The following is a 19,590-nucleotide window of genomic DNA, read 5'->3' as shown; positions in this document are numbered from 1 at the left end:
TTTTGTGTATGTGTCCAAATGCAAACCACAATATACCAAAATGTTAAAATCCAGTTTTGAATCAAATACAAGGCAGAGATTTAGCATCACTTTATTCTTCAACACATTTGAAATTTTATCAGAATTGATAAAATTACTCTACAAGTGAATTGGTCCATTTACTGACTGATATGAACATAAAACAACATGAAACACCAACAAGATTAAACCATTTCAAGACTATAAAGCGCAAATGTTACATGCACTTGCATGGCATCGCAAAGATACAAACACAAGAAGGAAAAATAATCAGAAACATATTCTCATAGAAATGGGCACGGTCAATACTTTACAATCATAAATCAAATTTGTTTTAATATTGCATTTTAATTTTGCCAAAATTGAAGTGAAAGTGCAATGTATACATGCTTCACATATGACACCTAAAGGCTTTTATTTTATGCCATGCACTCTAAACCAAGTCCACAAAATTAAATAATATGTGATCATAACAAGATATACACAATGACATTAAGGTTAGGTTACATAACACAAATGTTATATAACAAAATTATATACATACCATTAATCTGAAATACTTGATTCATATATTTGTGTTTTTTTTAGCTTTATGTCTTTGTTCTCACAAATAATTTTAACTCAAATGAAAATTTAATGTCCATAATTTATTTCTTAAGGTGATAATAAGTACAATAATTTACAGTCCCCTGATTAATTATTAAAACCAACTTAATTGGTCATGATTAAATATATGCCAAGCCAATATGATAATTTACACGAATGTTACCTCGGCTGACATGCCTTTAAAAGAAAGCCGTATTATTATCATCACAAAACAACCAGTTCATTACACAATAAAAAATCAAAATTGATAATCATTTAATATCATTTACTTGTATATATAGTCAACATTTAAAGTGGATAAAAAACTTTTATTTAAGTTTTGACTAATACCCGTTTTTGTCTTAGGACAACTCCGATGAACTTTTTTGATCCACTTCAAATGTTGACTAGTGTACTTTTAGTTAATGAGCTTGCACAAAGAGACATTCGAGCCATTTGAAAAGATCCAGAAAGCTGGATACACAGGCTCAGAGAAAGGAAACACAAAAGTGTGAAATGGATAGGCCCGGTCCTGCACGTTATAGAAGGTTGCACTTCCCCCATCACAATCCAGTAGGATGCCCACACGACTGGGGTTTGGATTCGCCAACACTGTCTCAATGCTGTTGTGCCATGCAGAAAGCTTCACGTTAAACCATTCCACACACCAGGATTCCACATTGCGGCCCAGGCGGCTGGATGGACCCTTCCGGTCGATTCTACCGTACGCGAGCCCCAATCCACAGAAGTTGTTGCTGCTCATTTTGATTTCCCAGTAATGGCGGCCCTGAGAGAAGCCCTTGGTGCAGAGCACCTGGGAACAAACAGAGAAGCGAGTAGGAATATCTGGATAGTGAGTAGGCTCGTCTGTGACAGAAGCTTTGGTGAAATTTTCAGAGAGCACAATCCGCTTGTGAGCCGTTCTGACATCAAAACTGAGGATAGTGCCATCTATAAAGATAAAAAACATAATCAGAGACGACAAAGTGAATACAATTTTAAAATCTTAAACCAAACCAGTTTTAACTCACATTTAAGAAGTTCATTTCTTTGAACCCAACTTTGCGCAGCTGTTGAACCCCCAGGAAATTGATCTGTAACTAAAGAAAACCAATATAAAAAGAATTACGTAACAATCAATGTATTTTCTAAGCGTTTAGCAATTTTATAAAAATTATTCTGTCTTAACTATACTCATTCTCATTTTTTCTTAAACAAGTAATAAGAAAAAAAACAGAGATAAAAAGAGAAGACAGGAGCAGTATGGGAGCCTTTTGGATCATTTGATGAATTGGCATTTGCCCTACTGGGCTAGTTCTGATCTGTATTATTGAGGCCTGAAATGTTTTCTGTACTCACACAAAATAAATTCAGATTCCGTCATTTGAATACTATTAGTTAATACACTGATAAGACAAAACATTATGACCAGTCACAGGTAAAGTATTATTTAATTCCTAAACTGCCACAAATAAAGGTCTGGGTAGGGTAAGCAAACAATCAGTTCTTGTAATCAGCGTGTTGGATGCAGGGAAAACAGGACTTTGACAAAGGCCAAATTGTTCTGATAAGGTTAGAGACTGGGTTAGAGTATTCTTAAAACAGCAAGATCTTTTGTCTGAAGAGGGACAAACGAACCCAGTCTCACGGAGTTGCGTATAAATAACACAAAGTGTAAAAAACGTGCAATACATACGCCAAATTCCAATTTGGCGGGCATATGATACGCCAGTCCTCCCTATTCACTTAAACTGCGCATCTTTTTTTGTCATTTTATTTATTGATTTCTCAATTTTTTTGCTATTTTTTATCATTGTCACTTGGGTTTAGGGTTATAACAACTTTTTGTTACATAAAAATGACATCCTAACCCAAACCCTAATTCTAACCCAAACTCTAAGCGATCATGGCTTAAAAATAGACAAAAACATATAGAAACCACTGATCTATATAAATGACTGGATTGCGCATAGAACGCTTAACGTAACAGCATGAGGTGAAGCCAGCGCAGAGTTCAAGCCGCCATCTTGGTATACCCAACCGGCAGACGGCGTCATTGACTTCCATTCAAAATCATGTATTAAATTTACTCGCTTTACAGCGTATCAGTCACTCAAGATTATTTTTAGGATATGTGTACGTAAATTAACTGTTAATTCTGGTGTTATTTGCAATGTTTATGCTTTAATCGGGCAGGAAAATGGATTTATAAAAAAATGTTAAGGTGAGTGTGTCTGCTGTGTTCTGTTAATGACACGGGTATAAATAAAGTTTTTTTTGACATTCAGCTACACGGTCAGCGTTATTTCTCTAAATAAGTTGAGGTAACTTGTAAGTTTAGATAACATAAAACCAGCAAATCATTGCATGCACATATGGTACAAAGTATGATTATTTATTTAGATTTCAGAATAAGCACGTTTGACATTAATACTAAATATGCTGCGGTCTGTCTACTGATCTGATACTGTAATGAAGATGAATGTATAATAACTGATTAAAAACTAAAATGTACAACTTTCAGTAAATAACTATGTACATGCTTAGGATGTTTGTGTTGTAATAATATACAGGGTAAGTTCAGATTTAAAAACGAAGACTAGTAAAGTGATGTTTTATCATTAAAATCTGATCGCGTCCATTGATTTAATAGAATGTTTGGGTATACCAACATGGCGGCGCGCGCGGTGGCTTCACAGTTGTGACGTCATGCGCAATCCAGTCATTTATATAGATCAGTGGTAGAAACCTGTATATTAAACAACCTCCTTAAGCAAATCTCAAATCTAACCCTAAACCCAAGCGAAAATGGTTTAAAAAACAAAGAAATTGAGAAACCAATAAAAAACGACAAAAAAGATGCACCGTTTAAGTGAATGGGGAGGACTGGCGTATCATATACAGGTCAAATTGGAATTTGGCATATGTATTGCACGATTTTCACACTTCGTGCTATTTATACGCATCTACATGAGACAAACTGATGTTAGCCACCAAAGACTCATACACTCATCCACCTTGTCCAAGTCAACAAAAGGTCTTAATGATGGTTATGTAAGGAATGTGTCATAATACACAGTGCATCACACTCTGCTGCGAATGGAGCTGCGTAGAATGCCTATCATGACCCTGTCCAGTGTGGAAAGCGCCTACAAAAGGGAAAATCAACATCGGAACTGGACCATGGAGAACTGGAAGATGGTTATCTGATCCGACGAGTCCACTGTTCTTTTACATTACATGGATGGCCATGTATGAGTGCCATCTCCATTTCCCTGGGGAAGTGTAGGCATCACTGTGCACTGTGAGACAAAGACAAACCATTGATGGGTGTGTGATGCTCTAGACAATGTTCGCCTTGAGACACTCATGTGGATGAAACTTTTACATGTGTTATGTACTTAAAAATTGTGGCCCAGAAGAGGTCCTCTGTAATGGTTACTCCATTGCAAGGCCTTGAAGTTAGAGACTCTCTTCACAGTCTCAGTGTTGATGTAAATGTGTGTGGTCTTCATTGTTTGATATGAGCCCAATGATGGTCATCTTATCTGCTAATCTGCATAATGTTTGAGTTGTGGATGGGTTAGCAGTCGTGTGTGAAAAGTGCAAAAAGGAAGGGGCTCAGTACATAGCCCTGGGGGACTCAAGGTGATTGTGGATGATGTTTGCTGGTCCAGTCTGACAATCTGGAGGTTACTGATGGGGAAATCCAGTATTCAGTTACACATGGAAGGAGTAAGGGCTAATGCAAGTAGTTGTCGACCAGCTTGTTTGGAATTATGGTGTTGAATGCTTGGCTGTAATCGACAAAAAACATTCTGACATAAATGTTGTATGTATCCCCTTAGGCAAATAAGGGCTGTTTTAAGAGCCACAGACTTGGCGAGATGTAGTTGTTATTGAAATTCTCCTTTATTTGTTGTTTGATCTGACCTAATTCCTCTTTTTATGGGTTCATGCGCTCGCAAATGAAATGAAGATATAAGAAGCCATGCGTCTGCTTAATGCCTAAATGAGGCAGAGAGCATCCGCTTCAGTGTTATCAATGAAACCCTAAAGATAGCGTTGAACACTGTTGGTTCGCGCTAGAAGTCAGAAATGACGTTAAAACATTGTGCTTGGTACAAAACACATCTAAATATAAGATATAAATAGGGTGGCCATTCGTGCCAGTTCCGCCGGACACGTCCCAAACATGTTTTCGGGTTTGTTCTCCGGAAGTCGCGTTGCTCAACCGCATACGTCATCGAGGTTCTCACATTTCAGTTAAAATACATTAGAAAATTAAAATTTATTTCTTTTAAGACATACAATCATTGTAGTTTCATTCTTACCTTGAAATGTAACGGTTGCTTTTCTGAAATTAAGCCCGAAATATTAAACCTTGATGACGTATGCGGTCGACCAACGCGACATCCGGAGAACGAACCCTAAAACATGTTCGGGACGTGTCCGGCGGAACTGGCACGAATGGCCGACCTAGATATAAACAGCCTCAAAGTCCTTCGTCAGTTGTTCTGTCAGCACAAAGAAGCAAGTGATCTGCCCAACTGTATCCCTAATTTTATCGTTTCGCCACGCCTCTACAGAAATCAGAATACAGCAAGTCCTTTATTTTCCTCTGTGTAGCAGTGCTCAGTCTGAGCTCGTCCATTTTATAAGTTAGCAGGCCAACATATTTGCCCCACTTCTGTTTTCTCTCCCTGCACCGTCTAGGTATCCACCTTAGTACTGGTGGTCTGAGAATATCCTGAGGTATTGTTTCTTAAATGAAATAATATTTTGTGCAGTCCATACCAATTTGAAACAGTTCTTGACACAAAGCATCAGTGTGCACCGGCATCTTGGAAATAAAGTCCATGCCTCGGCAGGTTGGTGCTGTTTTCGGAGCATGTGACAGACCAATGGCATATTAGGTTGGCGGTCATAATGTTTTGGCTCATCAGTGTATATTTGTGTTCTTCACACAGAAATGAAAAAGTGTATAGGAAAGCATGACTGAACAAGAACATACCAATTTCACACATCTTAAATTTAGCTGTCACCATGTCTGTTATGTTTTCCATGCTTTTTGAAAGAGAAGGATTTATTCCCCTAGTATTATTCCTAGTTCCTTGGAAAGGAGACATGAATAATAATTTTTAGTGAATGATTCTGTAAAATTTTAAAGCAATAAGATACTAGTTTTAAATATATTCATTTTCAGAAAAATATGTGAATACCACTGCAAAACTAAACATAAATAAAACAAAAACATAAGGCTTTCCAATCCAAAAAATATATTTTCCAAAATATACATCACTACTCATATACTGCATATACGCATATACTGTAGTAGCCTAATTATCATATGTAATGTACAATAATGAACAGATGAAGGGTGGTCAGAGCTTACTGTTGGCACTTTGGTCTTTACGTTGCTTGTCATTCTTTTCTTTAGTACCACGACTCTTGTCTATGAGGAAACGATTGACACAAAGAGAGACAAATATGATTAGAGATATGAACAGAAGCAAGATATAATGCAGAACTTAATAAAAAGCAGAGGGTGTATGTGCATAGTTGTATGTTAGTTAAAAAAAATTAAAAAGTATGTTCTTAAAGACATACTGGGCTGATTTTTTTGTTTAGTTCCTTGAACTCTGCCTCTGAGAGGAGCTCCTGGACTAGGTGATCTCACATGTGTGTTTGGTTGAGAGACTACAAAGATATTATGAGAAAGAAAAGAAATGTTAAAAGAGTCCAAATGTATTAAAAGGGTGTAAAATGCATGGATGGTTTTATGAACAGGAAGTTATATTAATTCAGGGATTTATAGACAGTACAGAACGTGGAGTAAATACATGCTTACAATACATACAACTACATTATTATTGGATTACACGTTGGAAATGCGCTAAAGTTACAACTTACACATTTCTCTTGGATTTGGCAAAGTTGTAGAACTCTCACGGTTTTCTGAGAATTGGGCTTTGAGAGAAAATCAGTTTACTATGCATTAAAACATTAACATATAATGTAGCAACATACTTTTTAATTAAGCCCTGGATATTGTGTATATTATATATTTATTTGTTTTATAAGCACTGATTGCTTAAAGGGACAATAAGTAGGTTTTACCCCCATCTAGTGGTGAAATTGTATTTTGCATTCAAACGAATATTGCTCCCTAGCGCCTCGCTTTTCCAAATGCGTGTTGCAACTACGGTAGACGTTATGTAATCGCTGATCTTCTTGTCCGTTCTAGCTAGTTCACGTGTTCTGAACGAAAACGCGTTGTGGAAACGCGTTGGTAGGCTAGTGCTTTTTGTCCCTCTCTGCTTTTATAGTTTATCAGTATGGCGTAACGACATGGAAGCCTCCTTGGACTTACCCGTTCAATGTAAGTAAAGAGAAGAAATTCTAAGCTTACAAAGAAAAGTCAGATCACTGGCAGAGGTCATTTGACACCAACAAGGAGATATTTATGAATAAAGACATTGATTTTGATTAATAAAACACTTAAAACTCTACGTACTGTCCCTTAAAAAAAAACTTACCTGTGGAAAGAACAGTTCTCTCAAAGTCTGTGAAAACATTTGAATGCAAAAAGTGACATAGACACAACATAAAAACAGAAACATGCACACAACATAGGGAAGATCCTAAACCAACGCACCTGGTTTAAGTACAAGGATTCGGTTTTCTGCTGGTTGCTCCAGTAATCTAGCTATCCATTCCTTTAGTGCAACTGCAGATGAGTGATAAGATATTACCTTTTTACTATCCACATTAATGCGGGGATTATAGGGCTCAAAATTAACCACTGATGGCAAATCCACACGGGCCTGTGACAGAAAACCAAGACAGGAAATTGTTCAAGAGATCAATGGTTATGTTTACATACACAGAATTTTGTCAATCCGACTAAATTTAATCCGATTGAAGGTTACAACAATACAGTTTACACATACCCTAAACATTGCAATCTGATTTAAATGTTCATTTACATGTACATTCTATATAATCCGAACTAAATTTCTGTGCAAGCGCACAGCCAGGGTTGCCAGATTCGCTACTATTCAGAGCCCAAATACCAATAACTTAGTGGCGGCTGGTGACTGCTCTTTCCGAGGGGTGCAATTTCAAAATATGTGTTTGTTGCGTCATGTGAACCATGCGCATCACGCGTCCTGTCAAAACAAGTGCCCGCTGCACACGCATCAAAACTGTTTATGATAAAAGAGACGCTCACGTTCACAAAATACACCCAAGACACTCACTTAACAGTAAACTCTGATTACGCATGAGATTATGCAAGTATCTGGCAAACATGAATGTCTCTTTTATCATTAACCCTTTAGACGCATCTGCAGCAGGCACTTATTTTGACAAGACACGTGATGCACATAGGTTCACTCGATGCACCAAACACATATTTTGAAATGACGAACCACACACCTGACGGACTACATACATGTGACGAACTTCGCATCGTGCGCCCTGCAATAACTAATCAACAAAATCCTTCAATCTATCCTTCGGAAACAGTGGGCATGCACCCCTCTATCCCAGTGAGGGGAATATCGATGCAATTGGGTAATAATATAGTTGGTGGACAAGTCTTGCCTAGTGTTATTGTGTCTAATACTTCTAGAGTTTAATTTGGCCACTAGCCAGACCTTTAAACAAACAGAGACCGAAAGTTAAGTACCGTCCAGACACGTAACCGTGACAATGTGCATCCGTCCGATAAAACCGCCCATATGTTTTTCTTAAGAACATTTATGTTGACCATGAATGTTTTAAATGATTATTATGCTATTATTATTATTATCATCATAGTTTCACGAGAAAGTAATTTACAGCATGCCTGGGCATCAATGATGCGCACAGATTGATGGCATCATGAGTGTTGCCAGCTGCCCTTAAAGTAAAGGAGCTTCAGTTTTTTGTACAACAATCCAGTGGCCAAACACTACAATGGATTTTTGGGCCAGTTTTTTGTCCGCTGTTTGAAGTCTGATTGCTTATAATAGCCATAGCACATCTCTTAATAAGTTGAATTAACAATTGTCTTTAATTAGTTTGGCAATTTTCACAGTACACATTATTTTAATGCACCCTTACAGAAATTTTAGGAAAAAGAAATGAAGAGTTTGGTTCCAAAACGCAATAAATCCATTTTGACAAATTTTCGGTAAAAACGTGTTTTCTATACCAAGAAAGTGACAAGATGAAAACCACTATTTTCTGTTACAAACTTTCACATAGCATCTTTAGGTTATAAAAACATAAAAAATTAAAATCCATAACTTGATTTTCAAAGATTTATTATAAAAACGAATTCTTTTTTCCATAAAATGCAATAAATCCATGACAGTTTTTTATTTCAAAATGCTAGAAATCCATTCAATCAAATGTGCATTCATCTTTGCCATTTTATATTCATTTAGTTGAACAGTTGTACACACTGATTAAAAAAATAAACATTAATGGCATTAATAAAAACACTTACTTTGTTATTAAGAACACTGTCATTGCTGCGGTTATACTTGACGTCGTCACTTAGCATTTCTCACAGCGATCAGCTGTAAAATGTTTTGGTCCTGCTCGATTTTCGTTGACTTTAAGTAAAATAATGTAAAGTTTTTCATAAGATCCCCTGGGGTCAATGTTTTAGCATGATAAGCTTGATGCTGTCGGGAGAACAAGCACCCGAGTGCCTCTCGCGGAAATTATTAGATGTTGATGGATTACGTTTCTTTCCCGTCACAGAAAACCACCACAGGTTTAGCAATGCAATTAAAGTATTATTTTGTTTAGTTTGTTGATCACGAATTACAAAGTAGATGAGGAAAACTAGGACTCCGTGTACTCAGCACGCCGCCATTGTTTGTTTACATTGCGTGGAATGGTGCGCTGTAATTTCAGGAATGGATTTATTGCGTTCTGTAAAAACGGAGGAGTGCCGTTTATCGCATTTTGGGAAAAAAAGGGAGAAAAAATGACAGAATAACACGGCGGATATTGGATTTTGCGTAAAATTAAGAATTTACTTTTAACTACTGACCTGATATAATACTGATTTTGGCAGTAACTCATTTTTTAAAAAAATGGCGTTTATCGCGTTTTGGAACCAAACTCTTCAAATAATATATAGAAAATAATGCTTTACAACCCCTCAGTTAGTACTCTCACAAATTCATTTTACACTAGGTGTGACCACATATATAATTTAATTAAATATTACATATTACACATATATACATTAATAAAAAATATAACAGTGCTGAAGAAGGGTTTTCTGAATGAATGACTTAAATTATAAACTGCTACAGTAAACTGCACTCCAATTACCTTTAGGAATGTAAGTGACTGTGACTGGTCCAGCAGACTGTTGATCTCAGATTTTGTACTGCTCATTTTCTCGACGTTCTCATTAAATTTCTTCATCAAGGAAGCCAGTTTGCTTTGACCTTTCATCAGTTCCTCATCAATGGCATGCATGGCCTCATTCTCATCTCTGTCGATCATTTGTCTGATCTGTCTGTATTCTGTCTCAAGAATATGTTTGCGGGTTGCAGCCAAGCCCTGAGAAAGCAAAAAACAAATAAGCATAGGCCAAAATATGGTGTGGGGGATACAATATAAATATGATTCTTCATAAACACTGAAAGACCTGTCATTGTTTACTTTAAAAATTATATTTAACCTGTATGTTTCTTCCTTCATTAGAACAAAAAATGGACATTTTGAAATAGATTGAACATTTTTACTGTACAGTCTTATTATTAATAGAGAAAATTCTGGGGCCATGCCTGAAGCCCCAGCCAACATGGCCGCCACAATGCCCGAACCAGTGCCCAAGATGGCCGTCATTATGTCAGAGTCCACAGTCAAGATGGTCGATCCCGTAAGTATTTTGGGGGTAGGGTAAGAAGGGACAAGGCCGAGACCCACCATTGTTTCGTGGTCCAGGCCCACCACTGTCCCACAACCCGGGGTCGTCATTGCTTCATGACCGCTATTGCTCCATGACCCGGGCGCCGGGAGTTGCACCACAGTCCTTGATTCACAGTCCTGGCCCACCTGCCCACCCATGGACTTATGTTATATTTGGACTATTGTTTAGTGGGCGCCGGGAGTCGCCCATAAGAGGGTGGTTCTGTCAGGGTTTTTGTCATGTGTTTCTGTATTGTTAAGTTTGATAAGTTTTATGTCTTTTTTTAAATCGGTGATAGCCATGTTTATATCTTGTTTCATGTTGTGTTTTCATTAATTCCCTTGTATATGTGTCATGTTCCCATTGGTCCACTTCCCCTTTATAATCACTCTTGTCTCCATTGTCAGTTTTTGAACGTATTTAAAGGCGTGTTGCATGATTTTTCAAAAACACTTTGGAAAGAGAGTTGGGCAGAGTACCAAAACACACTTGGAGCCAATCAGCAGTAAGGGGCGTGTCTACTAACCGACATCGTTGCCTGGGTTGCGTATGTGTTGGGCGGGTCTATCAAAAGAAGGTCCAGATTCTATTGGGGTAGGGGCGTGTTTGTTTAGGTGATTTCAAATATCAACATTGGCTTTCAGAGATCATGCACCCCACCTTTAAGGATAGTCGTTACGTGTAGTTGCCATGTCTAGTTTCTTGTTTTGTCATTCCATGCCACGGATTCTTGTTCATGTTTATGTTTTATTTACTTTAATTAAATAATCTTTCTGAGTATAGACCATGCGCCTCATCTCATGTTTGGACAACACACACCTTTATTTACACACTGTAAACTCCATTTGCCATCTAAAATCACATGCCCGTCTAAACTCAAATGCCCATCTTTAGGGGTATGATAGGGCTGTATGATGCAACATACGTAAGAAATAATTGATGACGGGCCATTGAAGAAAATAATGCACAGCCAAGGTTCAATGGTTACACCGCGGGTGTGCATTATTTTCAAATAATTCAATTATTCCTCCACGTTTACCACAAACATTTCTCTGCTGCCTATTTTTAAGACATTTGACAAGTTAGGTGTGCGGTTATCAGAAATTAATGCATGGAACATTTCTCAGCCAATCAGAATACAGCATTCAACAGACCAGTGGTATAAAATGTAATAATGCATTAAGTTTGTAAAAGCTATTTAAATTATAATAAAATATATTTAAACACTGAAAATCACATAACCAACACATTTTTCCCATTCTTCTGGATTCGCCAGTCTCTCTATGTGCATCTAAAACTTTCCGTGTGTCTCAATTCGTTCCCTAGCTCCCGAGGTCGTGAATCCGAATATCGTGTACACAGGTTCAGGCACTGGTAAGGACCCTAGCTCACTTCACATTGGGACAATTCTCACTTATTTTTCTGTCACGTGGCTGCTTAAGCGCGTAATCACTCACAGCTGTTACTCATCAACAACCGGCAAAACCAACATATCTCTGACTTAAAAACAGTTTATTGAGTTGGATCATATGATGTTCGGTTGGCGAGCTTCAGAAAAAGGTAACGTGATTTCCGGTTAGGGAACATAGGGACCATCAATGTTCACTGGTTTTTGCGTTGCATTGTGGGAATTTTTAGGGAACGAACGTTCCAGTGCACTGAAGCGGTTTTGCGATTGAGACAGCCCTTAAAATGGCCGACTCCCTGATCAGTGCCTGACTACTGAACAAGGGAGCTGATTGAGACACAAGGTTTGACTATGCATAACTTTTTCAAGTTAAAATCATTAATTTACTGAAAACATTTACTATACATATATTGCAATATGCATATTTGCAATATTTCAATAATTTATCTGTAATTTTTTCTCAATAATATCTTTGATGATGGTAATTGCATACAAAATAAAAGTTTGTGTTTGCATTATATATTTTGAGTGTGTATTGTGTGTTACTATTTTGTATATTTAAATACACACACATGCATGTATGAATTTAAGAAACATTTACATGTGGGACGTGCAGATTTGGATTTCTCTTTTTGCCTTTACAGAGACTCTGAGGATGCGCTCCGGTCCTAACAACGCGACGCGTCTTCACATCCCCATCAAACAGCGTATACAACACATGGCGGACAATTGCATCCTCATGCCGACAGTTTATTATTTGCATGTGTTTTAAATGTTTGACAGTTTAAACTTTCTTTTTCCTCACAGCTGCTCTTAAATAAAATACAATATTTACTTATACATATTTATACATAACACTATACTATACTATAAATATACTATTTACAGAGAAAAAAAAATAAGTATTTGAACACCCTGCTATTTTGCAAGTTCTCCCACTTAGAAATCATGGAGGGGTCTGAAATTGTCATTGTAGGTGCATGTCTACTGTGAGAGACATAATCTTAAAAAAAAATCCAGAAATCACAATGTATGATTTTTAAACTATTTATTTGTATGATAGAGCTGCAAATACGTATTTGAACACCTGTCTATCAGCTAGAATTCTGACCCTCAAAGACCTGTTAATATGTCTTTAAATGTCCACCTCCACTCCATTTATTATCCTAAATTAGATGCACCTGTTAGCTGCATATAGAGACCTGTCCACCCCATACAATCAGTAAGAATCCAACTGCTAACATGGCCAAGACCAAAGAGCTGTCCAAAGACACTAGAAACAAAATTGTGCACCTCCACAAGGCTGGAAAAAGCTACGGGGAAATTGCCAAGCAGCTTGGTGAAAAAAGTTCCACTGTTGGAGCAATCATTACAAAATGGAAGAAGCTAAACATGACTGTCAATCTCCCTCAGACTGGGGCTCAATGCAAGATCTTACATCGTGGGGTCTCAATGATCCTAAGAAAGGTGAGAAATCAGCCCAAAACTACACGGGAGGAGCTGGTCAATGACCTGAAAAGAGCTGGGACCACCGTTTCCAAGGTTACTGTTGGTAATACACTAAGATGGCATTTGAAATCATGCATGGCACGGAAGGTTCCCCTGCTTAATCCAGCACATGTTCAGGCCCGTCTTAAGTTTGCCAATGACCATTTGGATGATCCAGAGGAGTCATGGGAGAAAGTCATGTGCTCAGATGAGACCAAAATATAACTTTTTGGTCATAATTCCACTAAACGTGTTTGGAGGAAGAAGAATGATGAGTACCATCCCAAGAACACCATCCCTACTGTGAAGTATGGGGGTGGTAGCATCATGCTTTGGGGGTATTCTTCTGCACATGGGACAGGGCGAATGCACTGTATTAAGGAGAGGATGACCGGGGCCATGTATTGCGAGATTTTGGGGAACAACCTCCTTCCCTTAGATACAGCATTGAAGATGGGTCTAGACTGGGTCTTCCAACATGACAATGAGCCGAAGCACACAGCCAGGATAACCAAGGAGTGCCTCTGTAAGAAGCATATCAAGGTTCTGGCGTGGCCTAGCCAGTCTCCAGACCTAAACCCAATAGAGAATCTTTGGAGGGAGCTCAAACTCTGTGTTTCTCAGCAACAGGACAGAAACCTGACTGATCTAGAGAAGATCTGTGAGGAGGAGTTGGCCAAAATCCCTTCTGCAGTGTGTGCAAACCTGGTGAAAAACTACAGTAAACATTTGACCTCTGTAATTTCAAACAAAGGCTACTGTACCAAATATTAACATTGATTTTCTCAGGTGTTCAAATACCCATCCGCAGCTGTATCATACAAACAAATAGTTAAAAAAAACATACATTGTGTCTCTCACAGTGGACATGCACATAGTACGATGACAATCTCAGACCCCTCCACGATTTCTAAATGCGAGAACTTGCAAAATAGCTGGGTGTTCAAATACTTATTTTCCTCACTGTAGATAGTATAAATATTACACTACACTATACATCATTTTAAAAAGTATATATGTATGTGTTTATTTATATATGTATAATAATTATACACACTCAAATATATTATGCAAACACAAACATTTATTTTGTATGTGATTAATCTTTTGACAGCCCTTATATGTCACAACCCCATTCTCTGTGCCCTTATGTTTTTCCCCTGTATTCACTATCTGGACTTCATTCCCCATGATCCCTCATTCTACCTCACCTGATTGTCATTATTATTATCACACCTGCCAGCAATCCTCATCAGTCACCTTATATGTACTCTGTTTGTCTTCCTCACATGGTTGGTCATTGTTAATCGTTGTTTATGTTTGAAGTTACAGTTCATGTACCTGTTCATTTGTGTTATTATTAAAGGTATCATTACATTTATCTCCTCCGTCTTCATCTTGCCTTCCCCAACGCCACACCCTGACAATATATATAGCTCATTTATGCATTTATGACCTCATGAATGGACTATTGTAACTCATTCCTGTGTGGGTGTCATGCAAGCCAAGTAAATAAGCGTCAGCTCAGCTGGTTCAAAACTCAGCAGTATCAAAATCCTCTAAAGGTGGTAGATATTTTCCTATTTAACCCCTAAACTTTGGAATGACCTTAGCCATTTATTGGTATTCAGGCACACTCAATTAGTTTAAGACTAACATAAAGACTCATCTCTTTAACCAAGCATTCACCTAATTCAGTTCCGAACATTTTTATGCCACAAAAGTTGACTGGAACACGATGATCCGAACCGAATCCATTGTTCTGTATGATTTTAACATTACATGTGAGCAGCCTGTATATGTTGTTTTGTCTCCTCGCCTCATCCTAGGGGCCCCGAGGACACCTGAGACTGACAGACCCAGTTCTGGTTTGGCCTGATCTTTTTCCGATTTGTGGCTCCAATGCCCATCCTTATAACGCCCAACTAATGACTAATAGTTTGGAATGACTAATAGCTTGGCTGTCTCTTGTGTCACACAGCAGTTTTATGAGATGGACCTCATTATTATCTCACCACAATTTGCTTAATTTGCCTGCTTTGCTGCCTGGTCGCTTACTTCCAGCCCAGTTAGATTATAAAAACTATATAAATTCTTTGTAACCGCAGTGCGATGTTATAGATGTAATCAGCAACATTATGCCTTTTGCTATTTTTGTTTAAAACATTTCTCAACCGCTTGACATTTGGCTCAAAATTGACATTTTTAATACATAATTATAACTATTATATGCATATATTACTATATGCATTCTTATTCAACAAAAAGGCCTCAATTGCAATTTCTGTTTGTCTTTTTCAGTTGCTAACATCTGCCACAAAATAATTTTCGACATTTTCGAACCAATATAAAATTAATATTCGCTATTATAAGCTTTCATTTTAACCAAAAGTTAAGGGGTGCAGCTTTAATGCATCATAGGAGAACTGGCCCTCCGGGCTAAGTGGTCGATCACACCAAAAGCGTTTATGGCAGTTGCAGGTGCGTTTTTTGAATGATATTTTATGGGCAGAGAGCGTTTGCGCGCTGTTTATGCGCGCCGAGCGCCTTGCGGTTTTTGCCGCCAGCCGCAGCACACGCTTTTAAAGGAGCGCTGAGAGCGGAGAAGCGCCCGACGTCATTCGCGTCTTTCCATTGTCCAATCGAATGAGGGGAGAGGCGGGCCTTACGTTGTGGTGAGGGAAGTTTACAGTTGCTTTGAAGAACCGGACTCCACTCGCTCACTCTCTCCTGCGTGTTTGTGCACCTCTCACCCTCAAACAAGGTCAGAGCCAGCGCCCTCTTTTTAAAGTTTCTGCTTATATGACAGTTAACGGCAAAAGAGCGCTCACGCTTGTTTGATTGACAAGACAGCTGACTCGGTGGTTGCTTAGCAAAATAAAAAGCTGTGTCACACTGCTCTTTTTTTAAAAAGGCAGTGTGTCGTGCCCTGGGGTTTCCAAGCGTTTAAAGCGCTTTTGGTGTGATTAGCCCCTAAGCCTGGTTTCTTACAGGGCAGGTCTAAATGCAATGCTATCATCATGACACTTTTTGTTCATATTAACGTATTATTTTAACCGTGAAAGGCATAATAGATTTATTTTAATTGTGCCGTGTAATTTTTGCCCTTTTAACTTGAATTTAGGAGGCATATTTATTCATTTTGGTGGCATTTGTGCCCAAAAGCCTATTAATTTAAAGAGCACCTATTTCATTGCTAAAAAACAACATTATTTTGTATGTTTGGTATAATACAATGTGTTCACGTGGTTTATGGTAAAAGAACATTATTTTCAACATACCGTACATTTTTTTGTAGCTCCAGATTTCACTCTCTTCCTAAAAACGCATGGATTTGAAAAGCTCTGTGTCCCTAATTGGCCTGAATACTTCTGACATCAGCCGGAAATGTGACGCTCCTTACCATGTTCGAAAGATTCGCTCACAATGCAATGCTAACAGGAGTCAATTTGCAGGCTGTGAGTCCGAAGCGGGAAGAATTATAATAATGTCGGTCTTTACTACATCACCAGTCCCAGGAAGTAAACTGTTGCCTACAATCCGTGGGTTTGTTGTAGTACAAGAAAAGAGATTTACGTTGGAGATGTACGTTTAACTTTGGGGTTTGTACCTTTGGCATATTATTAACATGTACTAATTCACATTTACGCACCAAAGGAAATTTAAAATCGTGAATCGGACAATAGGTGCTCTAAGTCCTTATGAAAATGAACCATGGTTTTACTACAGTAAAAACCAACAAATAATAGTTTACTATAGTAAACCATGGTTACCTCCGTTTTTTTAAAGGTGCAGTGTGTAATTTTAAGAAGGATCTCTTCACAGTAATGCAAAATAATATATTATCAGGGGTGTATAAAGACCTTTCATAATGAACCGTTATGTGTTTATTACCTTAGAATGAGACCTTTTTATCTACATACACAGAGGGTCCGCTTAAATGGAAGTCGCCATTTTTCTACAGAAGCCCTTAACGGACAATTTTTTTACTAAGTTGTCTCCAACGATGGCATGTTTGTCCGGTGCCGGCTACCATAGCTTCTCTATGTGTTTCAAAAGCGAGGGGTAAGCAGTGGACTAAGCCGTTGTTTGCATTTCGCAACATCACCACTAGATGCCGCTAAAATTTACACACTGCACCTTTAATGAAACCACCTAGTGAGTGACATTGCGGTCAACTAATAAAAACATTATCCTCCAATTTCCTTTAACCCATGCATAAATCATAAAAAAATAAAATAATGTCTTTGCCTAAATTCTGATTGGATGGGTAAGACAGATGTCCTGCCCATGCCTGGATCCAGCCCTTTTCATAGTCATAGTCTATCAGTCAATCTACAGAAAAACCAAAAATCAGACATGTCACGGCTTGTGGTAAGATTTAAAGCCCCACTAAATTGAGTTGCAAAACATGATAGCCTTGTTCAATGTGTTGATATAATCTTAAGTGCAACAGGAAGTTTAATTTGGACTAAGCTCATTGAAGCATACTGTACATATGCATATGCATTACTGTAATATAGGAGACTCTTATAAAAATCACGGTTTAATTCACACACTGCAAAATAAGCCAATATATGGATAGACTTATTCTGTTGAAAACATTAACATTTTGTAACATTTGCCAACCTTTAACTTATCTTGTTGCTCCTTCATCTGAGTGACGACCTGCTGATTCTTGTCTATTTTGACTTCAAGAGTGTTAAGCATGCCATTCAGGTTAGTCTGAAAGACAAAAACAGCAAAAAAAAATTATTTCACACTGATGAGCTGACTCATGAATACTTTCTTACATTTTAACAGGTTGTGCATTGGGGGTTTACAACAGTACAACTAGTATTTGTTGTGATTAAATGTTTTAATATATTATTGCAATGTTCAGCATTAATAAAATGTACTGTTACAAGAATACACTTTCACTAGTTACTACAGTTAAATCAACACAATTTTTATGTAGGCCCAAGCCCTGGCATGAATGTACACATTTAAATACCTTTTGCTTGAAGCGCTGGTCATCTGTGCTGGTGAACTCGCAGCCCTTATGTCCAAAATGCAGACAATTGCTACAGATACATGTCCCGTGTTTGGAGCAGAAGAACTCCATCAGTTTGCTGTGCTCGGGACAGAGACGCTCCAGCAGATCAGGAAGCGGATCAGAGAGCTGATGAGCGCGGAATATCGCGTTCTCTCGGTGAGGCCTGACATGATCCTCACAGTAAGAAGCCATACATGTTAAACAAGTTTTGACGGCTGGGGCTTCCATGCAGCTGTCACACTTTATCGGTTCTGGCTCGTTCTTTATCACCTCAACGGGTGTCTTCATGGGTTCAGACTCAGAGATACCCGAGTTTCCTTTATAGGCGTCTAGTACAGCACCGAGGACGGTGTTCTTCCTGAGCTCGGGTTTAGAATTAAACTGCATACGGCAGTGAGGACAAAACAGCGTTGATGATCTGTCGCTCCACGCCGCTTCGAGACAGTTGGCGCAGAAACTGTGTCCACATATTAAACTCACCGGGTTGTCGAATACACATAAACAGATGCTGCATGTCAAATCGTCCTCGAGACTCAGTAAAGACATTTTTTCGGCCATTGTTTGGGAGAGGTTTAGGCGAGCAGCGAGCGATCGCTGACAACACGCGCACGCGCACGCACACACAATGCTGCGCCTCAGAGAAAAAGAAACGAAACTGAAACTATGAGGGTTGCCAGATACGGCTGATGATTTCCAGGTAAAAAGCTGTTAAAAACCTACCGTGTTAAATAGACAATTCGTTTAGTAGTTTAACTGCCACGATTACTACCAGTATAAACACCAGCAGTAGATTCCCACAGCCAGGGCCGCATTAACACTGTAAGGGGCCCCTGGGCTTTATCATTTTGTGTGGCCCTTTATCCACCAGAATTGCAGCCTACATTCACACAATCTTTATAATCACTAAGTGCAAGTTGTCAGGCTTTTATTTTGCTGGAATAAATGGAATTACAAAATATTAAAACCGTATCAGAATGCCCGCAATATACACAAATATCACTGCATAACATATGCACATAGTCCTAGGTGACCCGAATAGTCTAGGATTCGATGCTTTGACAGGAGAAGCCTGATTCGACTGCACAGTCAATTGTCGCAGATGTGTTATAAAATTGAGGATCATTTAATTTT

General features: G+C 38.3%; 1 protein-coding gene across 8 annotated transcripts; it reads right to left on the bottom strand.

Annotated features, from left to right (window-relative positions):
• Positions 1 to 75: 75 nt before the first annotated feature.
• trim25 (tripartite motif containing 25) lies at positions 76 to 19,115 on the bottom strand. Of its 8 annotated transcripts, none has more exons than XM_055198039.2 (11): positions 18,418 to 19,114; positions 18,054 to 18,149; positions 9,943 to 10,176; positions 7,262 to 7,430; positions 7,143 to 7,169; positions 6,517 to 6,573; positions 6,202 to 6,303; positions 5,999 to 6,058; positions 5,618 to 5,716; positions 1,635 to 1,703; positions 76 to 1,554 (listed from the first exon to the last, which is right to left on the bottom strand). In XM_055198039.2, exons 1-11 carry the CDS (start codon positions 19,015 to 19,017, stop codon positions 1,022 to 1,024), a joined length of 2,046 nt encoding a protein of 681 aa, XP_055054014.2. In that variant the 5' UTR covers positions 19,018 to 19,114; the 3' UTR covers positions 76 to 1,021. The 8 variants fall into 8 exon arrangements, with proteins under 8 accessions (XP_055054014.2, XP_055054023.2, XP_055054036.2 ...); XM_055198048.2 differs by having other exon boundaries at positions 6,214 to 6,303; XM_055198061.2 differs by lacking the exon at positions 5,618 to 5,716 and having other exon boundaries at positions 18,418 to 19,115.
• Between the last annotated feature and the right edge of the window lie 475 nt (positions 19,116 to 19,590).

Source organism: Misgurnus anguillicaudatus, chromosome 21 (assembly GCF_027580225.2).
Source record: "Misgurnus anguillicaudatus chromosome 21, ASM2758022v2, whole genome shotgun sequence".
Taxonomy (NCBI): Eukaryota; Metazoa; Chordata; class Actinopteri; order Cypriniformes; family Cobitidae; genus Misgurnus; species Misgurnus anguillicaudatus.
This window is presented reverse-complemented; position numbering and strand designations above follow the sequence as displayed.